This window comes from Caloenas nicobarica, chromosome 3 (assembly GCF_036013445.1).
Source record: "Caloenas nicobarica isolate bCalNic1 chromosome 3, bCalNic1.hap1, whole genome shotgun sequence".
NCBI classification, from domain to species: domain Eukaryota; kingdom Metazoa; phylum Chordata; class Aves; order Columbiformes; family Columbidae; genus Caloenas; species Caloenas nicobarica.
In genome coordinates this window covers 56684795-56702148 of record NC_088247.1, presented here as the reverse complement: position 1 = coordinate 56702148, position 17354 = coordinate 56684795, and the positions used below count along the sequence as shown (strand labels likewise).

General features: G+C 42.0%; 1 protein-coding gene across 3 annotated transcripts in view; it reads right to left on the bottom strand.

The window, feature by feature from the left end:
- Window positions 1–17354, bottom strand: part of RSPO3 (R-spondin 3) — a 66318-nt gene that overhangs the window by 15221 nt on the left and 33743 nt on the right. For all 3 annotated transcript variants that reach the window (XM_065630547.1, XM_065630548.1, XM_065630549.1), the window contains 3 exons: window positions 10550–10741; window positions 8938–9084; window positions 6343–6540 (listed from right to left, as the gene is read on the bottom strand). In XM_065630547.1, coding sequence (XP_065486619.1) covers window positions 6343–6540; window positions 8938–9084; window positions 10550–10741 — 537 coding nt within the window. The remainder of the gene's footprint in view (window positions 1–6342; window positions 6541–8937; window positions 9085–10549; window positions 10742–17354) is intronic.

Here is a 17354-nt window from a genome sequence, read left to right as displayed (position 1 = left end):
TGGCATGTAAAAGATAGTCAGCCAGCCAGTTCTGGAGCACAGGGAGGCACCAGAAGGGAAGATCAGAAAGAGAAAAAGAGCTGATTCCTATTCCTTATTTGGTCTAGTGATCTGAGGAGAACAACTCTCAAATCATTCACATTTTAACAGAAGAATGCAATGAGTTTTGTTTTGTTTTGGGTGTTTTTCTGATTCACTTCCCTTATGGGAGCAATTGACCACATGCTTCTTTCTCAGCTTTGACACCTTTCCTGTTAATATGAGGTTGATGGTGTTTACCAGCAGTGTGTCCAGCACATTTTTTATAGCACATTCCAGAGGACCTCAGGGCAGCTGAGCGACCTCCCCTCTGTTCCCAGGCCCCCCAGGACGGGCAGGAGATGGGAGGTGGCGAGAGAGGAGCTGGCAGCAGGAGAAGAGAACTAAATGATTCTATGATTCTATGATTCTGTCTCCTGAGGAGCACAGAGACAGCATTAGCCCAACACCCTGCAAGGCTAAAAACAGTTTTGATACCTGAGGGCCTGACAGGTTGGTGTATAGCCACAGCCATTTTCAGCCTGGCTGTTCATCGAGATGCATTCTATTCAGAGAATACAACCTTAGCCTGGTACACATGTACACAGTGGGTGCCTATGTGTGTGGTACCATATGCACAGAGGCACACAGCAGGTGTGTATTACCTGCTTGCGTGGTTCATACACTTCTGTCAGAACTGGGAGGTAAGATGAGAATTTAATGTTCACTCTAATACAATCAAAATAAACATACTGTGGTAAAATGCAATATTACTATTAATTAGTCCAGATTTTAAGGTCTCAGGTTGCAATTAGTAACCTAATTAGCCTTTAAAAACTGCCTGTGATTAAATTTTGGAAATGCTATCAAGAAAGTTTAAAAATGGCTTTATCCACCCATTTCAGCCCTTCAATTGTAGACCCACTATACCCTCTACTATTAGCTATTTTGGATTCACACATCTCTCTGACTCATACTGGTCCTGTTTTTTCCCTCTTAACTCTTCTCACTCCGGTCTCTCTGCCGGCCCATGGCAGTGGGCAACCCTGTGCTGTCGGTGCCCTGCCTTGCTCAAGGTATCTCCTGGATGCCATTTCACTTGGCATTGTAAATGGCGGATTCCCAGTCTCAACAGCCTTACTCTTGAAGTCTGGAAATATGTTAAAGTTAAAGAGTCAAAACCCCTGCAAGGAAAGGAAATGAAAGGTCCTCTTGGCAGCAACAAACAGAAAATAAACAACCAAACTCTTCGCAAGACAGACTCCTCAATTATAGTAACTCAGGCTTGCAAAGGCTGGAGTTATGACCCATTGGCATATGCAGTATGTAAACAAAGGGATGCAGTAATTAGCTTCGTGTTCATTTTGAGGCTTCAGAAGTCCTGTGACCCGTCATGGAGTAAGGTCATTAACCATAACCACAGTAGTGATCTTCACACAGGACACCCCATCTCTCACAGTTATACAAGTGATCTGTGAACTGAAATGTCTCCCTGGCTCACATGCTCCAGCCTTCATGTTTTAAATGCCAATGAGTTACACATAAGGAAGAGAGGATGTGACTTTTAGTATGAGCTGTGACTGGGATATCTTGCATATTTTATCTTATTTTAGTAGGGGCTCTCTTTTTCTTTCACTGTTTTGCCTGGGACAGCTTAACTGACTTTTAATGAAATTAGTGCACCTCAACCAGAGATCAACTGCGGAAACTTTTCTTTCTGAGAAATACTAAAGGGGTGACTTAGTTTAGACTCCAGAGTCCTCTATGCTCTGTTGTAACATGGATCCATATGGCATCAGAGTGTGTACATTACGGTGGGTAACTCAAGGAGTTTCATTTAAGTGACTGAAATTAGTTTATTGCCTAATATTTTAAGTTTGTTAGTATCAAATTACATTGTTTTCAGCTAAAGTTAATTCTTGATGAATGGCTTGGGATTTTTAGCTGAGTGGTGGTTTTGGGAACCTGATGGATGCCTGATAGAATTGCCTCCTCACTTCATAGCCAAGTGAAGACATTTTCAGACACGATCTGATGAATGTTTTTGGAGCATTATGCAGACATATAGCAATAAAGGATGGAGGAACTAGTTCAAAGAAACAACAGAAATTACCTGAGTCTCAGTTCTCTAAGTTATTCAAAACAAACCTGGATTTTTGTATTCATATGTATGCAGTGAAGGATAGAAGCATTTATTATAATTTGTTTCCCAAAATATATATACACTTCCTCATTAAAACTGCTGATCAACAAATCCTGTTTTCTTGGTTCCCTTCTGTTTATCAATCTGCGTCTAGAATTCAGCCCCTCATCTCTCTTATTCTTGCTTTACACTAAAAAAAAAATCATGGCATAATATCTGTATTCTCCTTACAGCACAAACCATTAACTGACAAGCTACCTTGCCTCCAGGGGATTGCAGTCTTGTGAATTTTGACTAAAATGGCCCCTCTTCCTTTCATAACAGTATCGTGCTTTCCAAGTCTACAAGGTGCCAATTCCTACACTCCACAGTGAAAAAGAAATATGCTATTCTACATTCATCCTGCCATTTCTTCATTCCTAATGATTGAGGTTTTGCCTGCCAGGAACAGGAAATGTATTTGGTCCATGTTTGAACAGAACTGGACACAGTTAACATTGCTTCTCTCCTTTGAACATCTAAATGCCATCAGCATGCAAATGAATCAATATATGAACAAGCAACAATTGCAATGTATTGTTTATTTTTTTACAACAATACTACTATGTAGCCAATGTAGCCAGTCTATTGGTGTGCATAATACTCAGCTTTCTAAGATGTCTTCCTTGTTCATAACTATGCACTTAGTCTTTTGGTGAGTGTTTTCAGTCTCTTCAAACTGATCAGAACATGTTCTCTGAAAGCACGCAGAAGTGTCTACTCTCTAGGGGATTTAGTTGGGACTCAACAGAAAGTCATATGGTGAATGTTCTCTTCCAGCAGAATTACTCATGCATGAAAACATGCAATTCCTTCCCCACAAATACCTTTGCATGTAATTCTGATATTTGTCTTTTGGTCAATAAAAGTCAGTCTCACACATTTGCAGACAGCAGTCCAAAGGGACTTGTGTTTGACCAAAGCACATTTATAAAGGCAAAGAAATAACATGGATGGATAATTAGCAGTGTTTGAAGAGCTCTGCAAGTTATGCTTTTCCAATACATCTATTTGCCATTTGTGGACATGGCCACAGAAACACGTGACTCTCAAAGTCTGTCTATCGATGAAAGGCAGGAGCCAAGAAGTTGTTAAGGGTGGGAAGGTAGAAGTAACAGTGCACTGCACTGGCGGAACAAAGCAAAAAGTGTGAGGGAGAGAAAGGAAGAAGAAGCAGCTGGAACTTAAAATCATATAGTTGTGCAAACTAAGAAGAGCTCACCGTCATGAGATTAAAAGAGGAGAATTATGAAATAAATTACAGTGAAGTTTGGATGGGACTGAGTTATAAAAGGAGTCTGTGTATGAAACATATGGGAATTGCCACATCAGAACATACTCAACTAATGTAGTGCTAAAATGAGTTAGAAGAAGCTTTTAGGCTAGTCAGGCTATTTGTAACCTCATTATTCCCATTTGCTTGCATTAATCCTGAAAATACTAGCACCTTCTCCCAGTAAAACTTCATTTTATAGCCAGCAAGGGAAAAAAAAAACCAGTTGTAATAGATCTCACCAGCTTTAATGATACCCTAGCAGATGGAAACAAACAAACAAACAAGCCTCTTCATCCGTTTTATCTTGTTCCGTGTAGATGTTCCAGAAACATGTCCTTGCTTCTGTGCAATAGCAGCAGCTTACTGACTAACATCCTGCCTCTGATCTCAGCATCATGAGCAAAGTCGCTAAGGCATCTGTGACGAGCACACCCCGTCATCATGTGGGCTTTGCCCTCGGTCCCTTGGCCACAGCCATCTATTCAACGTGGAAATGGCAGAGGCTGACTGAGCTAAATCTCTCTTTGTGGCCACGAAGAAAAGATCAGCAGCACTGTTGGTAACCTCTGGGTCCGTCACTAAACGTCAAAAGCCGATCCCATGAAAGCTAAACTCCAAAGAAATGCCTGAGCGGCAATAGGGAGTTGTACAATACACAAGAGCGTTTTCAGTATTTCTTAACAGTAAGACAAACATATTTACTCTCCATTCCCTTTCCCAAAGTGCTTTTATTGTTATCTCCTTCTGCACTCACTGACTGGATACAGCTAGCCATAAGAACAGAGCCTGGCTTGATTTCTTGTGCAATTACGCTGCTGTTCAAAGAGGAACAGAGGTTTCTCTCTGTGTAATAGGGACAGTGGCAGTAGGGAAGATAAGTTGCCTGGAGATTAATTTGGAAAGCTACATTTACCTATTCTAGTAGGAAGAGAGGAAAATTTGTAGTTTATTTCTCATTTTCCTGGCTTGTCACTGTAATCCATCTCTTAAAGCTATTTTAACTTAATGTTTTATGTGTGAATTTCCTCAGTTTTAGTAAAAAATATTTTTAAAAAAATTAATCTCCCTGTGAAGATGTATGAAAGTGAATGGGACAGACTTTTGTGGATACTGTTACAGAGGACTATGTAGTAGTGGATTTCAGAACATTAAAAAAGCATCTCTCAGATGTAGACATACAAATCCCAAGGGCACAGGTAGAACTAGAAAACAGATTTCATCTGCCTGCATTGGTTTTGAAGGTATTATCTACTGAGTGCAAAACAGGCTAGAATATAGTCTGTGACTTGCTCAAAAAAACCCTCCATATTTATGCATATTGCAAAAAAAAAAAAAAAAAGAAAGAAAGAAAAAGATTCATGACTGTGAAGGAATTCTTGTGGTGCTCAGTATTTTTCAAGTATGGTTTGGCTCAGATCCCATAAAATAAGAATCGACGGTAAAATACGTGAGTAGTTTCTTCTAAAGTACTTACTACACACAAACAGCAGGCATTTCTCAAACAGAAATGTCTAATCTGAAGGGATTGCCAAATTACCATAAGGAAATACACAACATCATTATCACCTCAAAAAAACAGTTTCACAGTTCTGAAATTACAGTTCAGCCCTATATTTTCAGCTCTGGCAAAATAATCTTCAGTAGGAAAAAAAAAAAAAGGACTCTTTTCCCCCTGTTACAGGGGGCTAATGGGAGGCTGTGTTTCAAGTTGTACCGCTGTGTTTCAAGTTGTACCACTGTGCAGAGGCAAGAGCAAGCATGGACATTTTGGACATAAAGCCTAAGCACAAGAAAATCCATAAATAACTTGCCTTGGCTGCTCCCTCTACCTCTTCAAGACACTGCGTGACACAAGAGGCCGAACCAACCTCAGGTGGGTGATGTCTACCCCAGATGTTCCCATAAATCAGTAGATCTAGTCCTCCTTTTGGGTTGGGGTGAAGGGGTAAACAGAAGTGACGAGGAAATGGGAAGGACAGGGAAAATTAGGGGGATGGGGAAAAGGAAATATTCCAACAACACTCCTGTGCCAACCAGAGTAACTGCACCGGGGACAGAGCAAGTAACTTCCCTGCTGCAAGGAGAGAAAAGGGAACAAATGGAACAACAATCTCTACTGGATGGAATTTATATAAATTATTATTTCATAGATTTCTTAAGCATCTCCCACTCTCAACAGGTGGGACATCATTCACTAGGTGCCATGATGAGGAATAAATCCAACAAGCTGTCTCTCATGGAAGGGAGGTTCTGCTGCCACTCTTGCTTATTGGGCAAAACCAAGCGGAGTTTCCCTTGTCTGCCACACAGTGTTGTGGTCTTTCTCCCATGCTGAGACTCCGTGAGTCAGATGCAGATGGCAGGATCAGGCCGTGTTGTTCAGCCAGAGCTAGTAGAAAGAGTTCAGCGTGAGAGAGAGGCCACAGCACTGTAATTGCAAGAGTTATGGTCTTACCTGTAGGGAAGCATGAAATAGGAATTGGTTTAGAGGAATTCCGTGGTTGAAGCATGAAGCTTGGCTGCCTGATGATAGCCAACAAACAACTCTCACCATGACATGTTTTATGATGGATCTTTTTGTTCTGAGCTCCACATGCAACCCCTCATCTTGGCAGCAATTTCAGCAAACCAAGAATGTGCTTTCCCATCCAGCCCACCCTGTCCTCTCTAGATCACACAAAGCGCATCTTTTGAGCAGCATTAGGACTTTATTTACTCCAGGCAAAGGCACAGTTCTCTCCAGCCCGAAGGACACCACATCAACAGGAGCTTTGGTGAAGCCTGCAATTGAGGCCTGGCGATTCAGATGTGAATTATTAAACAAGCACAATACCAATCTCATATTATGATGATGATAACATGGTACCTTTTCCTTCCTTCTGACATCTCTTTCTTTGTACAATACATTTTCTGCTCTCGCTTGTAGCTGGGCAAGGATTGCCCCTTGCTGACGGATGTTGTACGATCTCTCTGACCCTTACTTCATTTCCTCTTTTGAAACCACATGTTTTTCCTTTCTTTGTGCACGGGCTCCATGGACTCCACTCACTAGCTTCACAGTGCACTGCAATAAACATAGGACAAGCTGAGCCTGGCCAATATATTTTTGTACATACAATGCATATGGTACATTCCTTTTATTCTGCATCAGCCAGAAGGTGGCAAAATTGAATAATTAATCAGGATCTGCAGCAGTGAATTGAGAGAAATTTGGCTGCTGAGGATATGCTGCATAAAATAATGTCAAATAATTACGGCAATTACCATTTTGCACTCACTGTTTTGTAATTCCATATCCAAAACAGGACAACAACAACAATACAATTGGTCTCAACGAAATCAGTTACCAGGGCTTGTTCTGAGATTACTTTGGGTTTGTAGCGGTATATATCCTTACAGGTTCAGTGGAATTAAACTTTGGTCATGGCTAAGTGAAAGGAGAGTGAAATCATTGGGTCAGGTGGCTACGGTTGGTCTCAAAGGTATCGAATTTGGAAATCAATAGAGTTATAAAGGACCAACTGGTATCAAAAAGCATTGCATTCAGAATCCAGTGTCTTTGGTGATCTGCTGCTTAGTATTCAGTTTAAATAGTGGAAGAGCCATCATCTGTAGCACATACAAGCTGTAAACAGGCAAAGCAGAAGATAATTTGGGTCAAGAAGGATGCAAGCTTTTCAGAAAAGTGTGGGTTACAGTTTCTAAACCACAGTTATCCCATACTATTGGGAAATCAAAAGGTGTGCAGCTGGATACTTGCCCTAATAGTGTATACAAAAATGGGAGAAATCCTGGAAGCTTAACAGTATGCTATTAATAACTATCCTTTTGTGTCATCTTCTTGATAGCCTTCTCTTGATAAAAGATAGCAAACATTTATATTTACTTTATGTAAATATGTGTGCTTAAGACTATAAACCACTGCTAAAGAAAGACTTCCAGCCCATCTATAAGGAGGACTTTGTAAGTCAACATTTTTCCAGCTCTAGAATTTACTTCTAAATTTTTTAAAACCTAGAACTATAATTGACCTCAGGTAATCTCTGACTCCTTTTCCAGACAATTTTTATGTGAATAATTTTGGTTTTCATGTTACACTGGACCTCTCCTGTTAAAATAATTGTCCTTCACGTGCACAAAAAGGTTCTGTTTTTCCTCTGTAGCTTTAAATGGCTTTTCCTAGTTGAGACTGACTCATTGTTAAAGCAGCTACGTCTACAACACTTGGAAACAGCCATAAAGAAACAAAAATGATTCCTTGAATTTCTTTCAAAGATGAAAGTCTTTGCTTGAAAATAAAACTGTAAAAACTATCACTACCACCTGAACTAATACATAGTTGAGAAGGAAAATGCCAAACTACTGTACACTATTTTTATTCCTGCATTACTTTCACTCCAAAACACATGATGCCAGGGAGAGCTATGTGCATGAGACTCTCGGGGAGGAGATTTCCATCATGGCCAGATTATGCCTAAGGGCTCCCTGGTTGCTGGTGGCTGAAGAGGTTACCACTCCCACCACATTTTGCAGCCCTCAGCCACCACAATTCGCTGCCAGCCTACTAAATTAAGCTGAACCTTGCCACAGCTTCGGCATGCCGATGGCAGGGGATGCCAACTGCAGCAGCCCAGAGGCAAATATATCACTCATTCTGTGTTCAGCCAGAGGAGTGGCAAAGGGATGGAGGAGACAGTTAGGTGTGGTGACATCTAAAATTGCCCAGCGTGAATAATCGGAGCTTGTGAGTCAGAGGCTGGAGAGATACAAAAGCAGGTCTCTGCAGCTGGTGAATCACAGGACCAGTGTCGCCAATCTTGGTCCTTCAGTGACAGTGCCACACTATTTGGTGCCTTATTTTAATCCTCAGTTTCTGGAGTCAGGTGATTATGTGCATATACCATTTTAGGGTTTTGGGTTTGGGTTTGTTTTTTATTTTTCCTTTCCCTATGTTTTAGTTTCTAGCCTTCACCTTTGTGAAGGTAAGCTTCAAAAAGTTGATGCATGCATGCTTTGAAGGCTCAAGTAGTACTAGGGAGCGAAAGCAAAGCAGTTAGTATTTTAATCTTTCAACTAGACATAGGGTCTGACTCAGGATTTTTGAACCTTTGATGTTAGCAGTGCTGCATAACACTATAACAGAGCAAGTAAGAGATGGATGTCATTCTACCTCAGGGCAGAGCAAACAGGAGAGATGAAACAGGCCATATTTCCTGAGGCAGAATTGTCCTTAGCGTCAAGGCTGTGTTTGTGGGGCACAACCGTGTTTGCCTTTTGTGAAATGACACACCTGGGAACTGTCTTGAGTGTGTTGTGCTGGGGCATACATCTTGTGATGCAGAATATTTCCATTTTAAGTTGCATTACCCTGGTGTGGTAACTGATCTTGCAACTCATGCCCTCCTTAGATTCCCCATCGCCTGTGAGAAAACCATGTGGGACGCAGGGGGACCAGACTTACTGATGCTAGTGCACTCCATCGTGTGATTGTTGGCTTCCAGCCCATCAGGGCACTTTTCAAGGCACTTTCCGCTGTATAAGTAAAACCCACTTTTACACTTTGTGCAGAAGTTTCTGGTGAAGCAGGTATCACAGTCAGCTTTACATTCTGAAATGCAAAGAGTAAACAACAATATTATTTGTCTTTGCCATGAAACACCAAAGGCTCTCTCACATATACCAGAATCACACAATTCTAGCAATGTTAAACAATCTTCAAAGGAAGCAAATTCTATTTAGTTCTTCTTCATGGACCGTACATACAGGAAGGCCAGCAACAAGTGACCTTGGAAAGAGTGAGGATTTAGTAAGGATGGCCTGGTGCTGGATGGCCTCAAACTGCTTGTCTTCTTTCAGACTTATGCAAACTGAAGACAGAGCACACAGCACAGCAGAATAACAATGTACTGCCTCTGCCCTACATGGACACGGCATAGGTATTAATTAACTCCACAGGGCACAGGTATTGGGCCAGTTCCACACTATTTATCTCCATTCATCCAGGAGAAATAAAAATATGCCAGAATTTAGAATCTGCTGGAGATTGTTTTGCATCAACATCTTTTTATTTTTTTAAATTACTCCCTGGTGTTCGATCAGATGTTCTGTAGTATTTCATATATTCTCTGTATGACTACCCAAATTGGCATTAGAGGTATATTTCCCAGTTCTCAGATATTTTTAAAAGAAATACATAAAAACTCATGTGTGACACAGCTCATATCTGATATGCAAGTCCACACACTGCTAAAAAGTGAGCAAATGCTTCACAGTGTCAAGTTACTCTGTAAGACTTTACTCTGGGGTCCATTCATTAAATAACTTTTATTACCAGGTGAAAACTGGGAGAGTTGCTTGGCCATCGCTCTTATGTTTTGATATCACCTGTGGGATTAAAACTAGTGAATTCAACAACAACAAAAAGGAGTAGGGAGGACATTGTGATCTCTTCCAGCTAATTTATCATTCAAAATACAAAATAGGGTCAAAATGTTGCCTGAAAGCTAAAGAATAGAGTTGGGTTCTCTGTCTCCTAGCCCAGAGGCAACATGAATGGGTAATTTCCCCCAAATTAGGCTGAAACCTAGCCAGCTGAATCCCAGCCAGCTGCTCCGGGCATGTAGCGGACTACACCGGGTGTGAGACAAGCCATAAAGAGACCAGGGCAAGCCGCATCTCCAAAGAGTGCCACCTGCCATCTTCTCTCCTTGTCTCAGGGGACAGGTGGGTAAAGGCGGTGAGTTAAAGGAATCCAGCCTCTGAGATCCTGTGTCCCTCAGCCCTGCAGTCTTTGGAGCTGCCACCGCTCCCTCTCACTGCCGGAGGGCAGTGCCTCGTGCCCACCAGTGCTTCCATTTTGCATGGGGGTTTGGAGGAGGAGACCATTGCCTGGGACCTAGACAGGTCATTCCTACAGAGCTTTAGGCCATTTCGTGGTTTTTCACTTTAACTTCTTGCAGTGCTATAAAAGAACTGAACAAAAAAAGACACAGCCTGTCCCATCTGCTTTTCTGTTGACTTGACTCCTAAGGGGAGACAGCATTCAAGAGAGAAAAAACAAATCCAACACTTACTTGCACACTTATTAATGTCGGGGTACCGTGTCCCATAGTATCCACTTGGACACGAGGAAAGACATACTCCGATCTGTTTCATGCCAATCCTCTCCAGAACAAAAAATAGCCTGGGCTTACATGACAGGCATCCGTTGTAGTCCGAACATGTAGCACACCCTCCTTGGCAACCTTGGCTCACATTAGGATGCACTGAAAAGACAAGCATTAAAAAAAAAAAGGGAGGGGTGAGAGAACAAGATATTAGACAAAACCAGAAAATTATGGTTCCTCTGCACTTGGAAGGGTGGACATCCTCTCTGACAGGTCTTAAAAACTGGATAATTTTTTCTTGTGTCTCTTATGACCTGACATTTCATTTCAGCCATTATTTAATCTGCATAAAAATGAGAAGATTGGCTGATGTGCTCACATCTTGCAGAAATAGCTAGCAGCGAATTATATTTGAAACAGATTCTATGCAACAGCAGCATCCTAGAGAACTAATTTTTCTTTTAGTTATTTTCAGTCGCTTTTCTGCCTTGTATGCACTTGGCTCAGCAGATAAATACATGTTTATTATCTTTGCTTTTCCTAGCTGGATGATTAAAAAACAACTAAGTGTATAATTTCCTTCATTGACTAAATGCCATTTGATTGAGTTCTGCTGTGCAGGAATATGCCCTTGTAAGATCTGATGCCTTAATAAAAAGACACAGGAGAGCCATCCTTCTCACCCTCCTTCTTTCCCTGGAATGTTCTCTCTGGCATGTTTTTAATCTCTAACAATTACAACCTGATGTTCAGACTTAACTGTGGCATTTACCCTTCTCCAGTCCCAGCATGGAGCATAGGTAGGATTATATTTGCCTTTCAATTGAATTGTTCTAATTCTTCAGACAAGGAAAGGAAAACTTATTACACTCACTGTTTAAGAGTATTCAGTTCTTATTTGGGAGCTTGGGCATAGCAGAAAAGAGGATGCTGTTACAGACTGTCTTTTCAGCAGCAGATGTTAATCAGTGTACTACTTCTTAGTGGCAGAGAATAATGTTTTGCATCTTCCTGTACTTTAGAAGTTCTTATCTACTTTTAATTCCTTCTTGGTTGCATTCTTAAATAGGAGTTGGATCTGAAAAATAACTAAGCATCAAATAGCTCCAGACCCCTTGTCCTCTCTTTTTTGGCCTCTTCTTGTACGAAAAACCCAGACATTTTCCAAGTGCAAGCTTTCATCTCTCAACCTGAGACATCTGGTTCTATTTCATATGTAAGAGAACTCTCATCCTCGTTTACATTTTTAAATCCTGTTTGTAAATACTATTGTCTTCCTGTTCTGCCTTCTCCTCAGGCCAGTGATAATTTTATAAATATGTATGTGTCATACTTTGCCTATTTTAGTGTTTTGAGTTTATTTTTATCTGTAGACACTGCTAAATAGCTTGTATACACAATGAACTTGCTTTTGTCAACTCCCTTCTGTGGATCCCTTGGAGGCAGACTGGAAGCCGATATGAATCCACAACTTACGGGTTGAAAGCCACCAATCTCTGCCAGCTTAGGGGAGTCTGCCTGTTGGCAGGGAATCACAGAATCACAGAATTTTAGGGATTGGAAGAGACCTCAAAAGATCATCTAGTGCAATCCCCCTGCCAGAGCAGGAACACCTAGATGAGGTTACACAGGAAGGCGTCCAGGCGGGCTTTGAATGTCTCCAGAGAAGGAGACTCCACAACCTCCCTGGGCAGCCTGTTCCAGTGTTCCGTCACCCTCACTGAGAAGGAGTTTCTTCTCATATTTAAGTGGAATCTCCTGTGTTCCAGCTTGAACCTATTACCCCTTGTCTTACTGTTGGTTGTCACCAAGAAGAGCCTGGCTCCATCCTCGTGACACTCACCCTTTATATATTTATAAACATTAACGAGATCACCAATCAGTCTCCTCTTCTCCAAGCTAAAGAGACCCAGCTCCCTCAGCCTTTCCTCATAAGGGAGATGCTCCACTCCCTTAATCATCTTTGTGGCCCTGCGCTGGACTCTCTCCAGCAGTTCCCTGTCCTTCTTGAACTGAGGGGCCCAGAACTGGACACAATATTCCAGATGAGGTCTCACCAGGGCAGAGTAGAGGGGAAGGAGAACCTCTCTCGACCTACTAACCACCCCCCTTCTAATACACCCCAGGATGCCATTGGCCTTCTTGGCCACAAGGGCACAGTGCTGGCTCATGGTCATCCTGCTGTCCACCAGGACCCCCAGGTCCCTTTCCCCTACACTGCTCTCTAATAGGTCATTCCCCAACCTATACTGGAACCTGGGGTTGTTCCTGCCCAGATGCAAGACTCTACACTTTCTCTTGTTATATTTCATTAAATTTTCCCCCGCCCAACTCTCCAGCCTGTCCAGGTCTCACTGGATGACAGCACAGCCTTCTGGCATGTCAGCCACTCCTCCCAGTTTGGTGTCATCAACAAACTTGCTGACAGTGCACTCAATTCCATCATCCAAGTCGTTGATGAATATATTGAACAATACCGGTCCCAGTACCGACCCTTGAGGGACTCCGCTAGATACAGGCCTCCAACTAGTCTCTGCCCCATTGACCATGACTCTCTGGCTTCTTTCCTTCAGCCAGTTCGCAGTCCACCTCACTACCTGATCGTCCAGACCACACTTCCTCAGTTTAGCTGTGAGGATGCTGTGGGAGACTGTGTGAAATGCTTTACTGAAGTCAAGGTAGACCACATCCACTGCTTTGCCGTCATCAATCCACCTTGTTATGTCTTCATAAAAGGCTATGAGGTTGGTGAAGCATGACTTCCCCTTGCTGAAGCCACGTTGACTGCCCCAATGACCCTCTTATTCTTGATATGCCTTAAGATGGCACCAAGGATAAGTTGTTCCATCACCTTTCCAGGGATGCAGTTGAGGCTGACCCATCTATAGTTACCCACGTCCTCCTTCTTGCCTTTTTTGAAAACCAGAGTGACATTTGCTTTCCTCCCGCCCTCAGGCACCTCTCCCGTTTCCCAAGACTTGGCCAAGATCATGGAGAGTGGTCCAGCAATGACTTCAGCCAGCTCCCTCAGCACCCGCGGGTGCATCTCATCTGGACCCATGGATTTATGGATGTCCAGATTGCTTAAATGCTCCCTAACCCAGTCCTCATCAACTAAGGCAAACTCCTCCATTGTCCTGCCTTCCTCTGGGGCCTCATGGGTATGGGGCTCCTCAGGACAGCCTCCAGCAGAGTAGACAGAGACAAAGAAGTCATTCAGTAACTCTGCCTTCTCTGTATCTTCTGTCACCAGGGCACCCACCCCATTCATCAGTGGGCCTACATTGCCTCTGGTGTTAGTTTTATCTGCCATGTATTTGAAGAAGCTCTTTCTGTTGTCCTTGACCCCTGTCGCCAGGTTTAATTCTAAGGAGGCCTTAGCTTTCCTAGTTGCGTCCCTACATCCTCTGACAACAGCCTTATATTCTTCCCAAGTTCAGGAATACCTCTGTGCTTTGTTCACTTACAGTTTTGGCAGAAAAGACATGGCCCATGAATGGGAAAAGCACTCCTCTATGCTCTGAGGTTTCGATGACCAGTCCTGCAATCTGAGAAACCTCAAAGGGAGTTCATGTTCACTTTTCCTCTTTCATTAATAGAATGAATAATGAGGGTTGTTTCTCTCAGTAGGTCTGAACATGTAGGAGAAGAGCAAACTTTGGCCCTGCTGCAGACAAACAATTTCACAGAATCACAGAATCATTTTGGTTGGAAAAGACCCTCAAGAACATTGAGTCCAAACATTAACCCAACGGCATCACTAAATCATATCCCTTAGAACCTCATCTATACATTTTTTAAACACCTCCAGGGATGGTGACTCAACGACTTCCTTGGGCAGTCTGTTCCAATGATTGACAACCATTTGATGAAGAAATGTTTCCTAATATTGAATCTAAACCTCCTCTGGTACAACTTGAGGCCATTTCCTCTCATCCTATCACTTGTTACCTGGGAGAAGAGACCAACACCTTCCATGCTACAACCTCCTTTCAGGTAGTTGTAGACAGCGATCAGGTCTCCCCTCGCCCTTCTCATTTCTTTTTCAGTGCCATTGAGGTACTCACTTTGTAAAACAACCTGGAGAAAAGTGTAAACCAGGTGGCAAACCAGGACACACCACTACTATGAGAATAAATGACATTATGCATAGTGAGAAGCTGCAGCCTCAAATCAGGTTTCAACTTATTTTTACTAGACTCTCAAAATACTGAGTGCTCAATAAGTATCACATATTTTTTTGAGAAGATTCCAAAGATGCAGGGTATATTGATTTTGAAATTAAGAGCCGGAAAAACTGACTTTCTTTTTAAAGCTAAGTAAATGAAAATGTCCTTGTCTGTCTCTCCCCTGTCTTGTGGCTCTTATATGAAGCTACTTTCAAAGACAGACACAGTAATGTGACCTGAAGCTGGCATTGTTTTAAAACTATCTGACTTTCCTTCATTAAGTCTGACAGAGGGAATAAAAAGCAGGTGAAGTACAAAATATTTGTCATCAAAGCGTCCATATAAAATATGGATGATCACTTTTGATGGGAAACATATTATGTGTGAGCATCTGTGACATGTCATTATGAATAGATTCTCTTGACAGAGAAAACATTATGTGCAACTGCTCTGAGGTCAAGCTGTGTGTGTAAGCCCTTGAGACAGACAATACTTTATTACTGAAAGATGATAATTCTCTATAGCTAATATCCATTACATGGCAAATTTCCATCTCCCCTTTAACTCCAGAAATATTAAGTATAAAATAAAATGTACTCCTAGTCATTTTCACGGTTTCTACCTCCTTTCATGCATACATCTCATATAAAAAAAAACCCGGCAAAAAATAAAGTCTGTGTTTCCAAATGGAGAATCATAGTGTTAGTATTATGGAGCAAAGAATAAGTTAAAATATGTAAGTCAAGCTCTATTTAAAGGTTGACTTCATGCCATGTTATAACTCAATGTATGAAGCAAAACAACCTCCTGTTCTTGGAAATGCATAAAGCAAAATTCTCCTTGAAAAGTCAGAATCGACATTTTAAATCAAGAAAGACATTTTCTTCTCTTAAAAGCTGCTCAAAGGATCATTTTTTGATTGTCTCCTATTGCGCCTGGCATTTCTTTGAGTGCTGTAACTGTGTAATGAAGCTGTCTCTCATTTGCTTGCTCTGAATGCTGGGCAGACCCTTATTCTGGCTCAGGCAAGAAGCAAAGCAGGGACAGCTGAGTGCTCCAGAAGTTGGTACCATTTGAAAGCCCAGCACTGGGCTTTGTCATCGAGCCTGGGAGAAAATAAATGGTGGAGGGAAAACATTTGTGTCTAGAAAATGAAATAGCATCTTTGAAATAAGTCATCTACAAGCTCCAGCTGAAGATCTCGTTCTCTTTACCTTTCTGCCTCCTCCCTCCCTGGTTCAGATCCAGGTGCTTGCCTGATCCCTGCCAATGTTGGGGCCAGTCCCTCCCCTCCTGTGGAAGCTAAGTGAGTTTGAAGGGATTCCAGAAGGAAACAATGCAAACTCAGTCTCTGAAACATTCATCTGCCACAGGGAAGGAACTCACCACTGCTGGATAAACAATTGGCCCTTACTATTCTTCTCTTGTTGCAGCAAGGTGGTAGTGCCTGCAGATCTCAAGCGCTCCAGCAACTGCATAGCATAACCACAAGGAAGCAATCAGAAGTTTTACCTTTTTTTCCCCATATCAGACACTGTGAGCTCAGAATTTAAGTGATGTGCCACAAGAAGCTGGGAACAGAAACCCTATCCGGTGAAATCCAGCCATGGAACACCTGGTGTAAGCATTACTTCAAGTTTCTATATTTAGATCAAAGTAGAAATGGGTAAGTAAAGTATATCCCTTCAAGAAATACTTCGAAGTCTACAGGGGAAAAAGCACTAGGAGAGCATGGACCACTCCTGTTAGCCACAGGCTTTAGATATGGTAAGTGGGGCAGAGAGAAGCCAGTCTCTTGGCAGAGAGGCAGGCGCTGTGTCCTCATGGGTTAGGTACTAGCTGCAGGATCAGAAGGTCTGGGCTTTAGCATTGCAAATAGGTCCAAGAAATGTTCTTGCTTGTAACCACTTGGTCTTTAGTGCAACTTGCTCCATTATAAAGACAAATAAAATTAAACATAAAAAATGCTCCACAACCCTCAGAACTGACTTCTATGAGGATGAGTTATTCTATGTGCGGGCTGCTAGGAGCAGTGTCTGCCATTAGAGATGACCCTACCAGCCATTGAGCAGTCTACTCTCTCGTATTCAAATATTCTTTGAGCACAGTGAAATCCAAGACTCTCGAGGATGGAAAATACAGCACAGCAATGGGCAAAGAAAACGGTGGGAGCACAGAGACCCACAGACAAGCTCTTCCCCATCTCTTACACATACATCAGCTAGGCCTGCTGGTTCATCAGATACAAAGTATGTATGTGCAGGCTCATGGCTAGTTCTAGGTCCAAAATCCATCCCTTCATTTTTCTTTTTATAAAACCTAAATGCCAGAGATCAGAGAAGACACTAAGTTAATCTTGAACTATTCTCTTCCCCTGCCTGGCTTTAAGCCCTTTTTGGCTTGGAGTTCTTTTTTTGTGCAAGCTGTTTGTACAGATATTAGTTTTAAGCCTCATTAGCAAATGAAATCACTGGAGATTTTCCTTTCTCAGAATATTTTCCAAATCCCTGTTCTGGAAACAATGAGTTGTGGTCTCTTTGTTAAAAATAGAAAGTCAGGGACAAGGAGCTGAATTTGAATCTGAACTTTCAATGACAAGACGA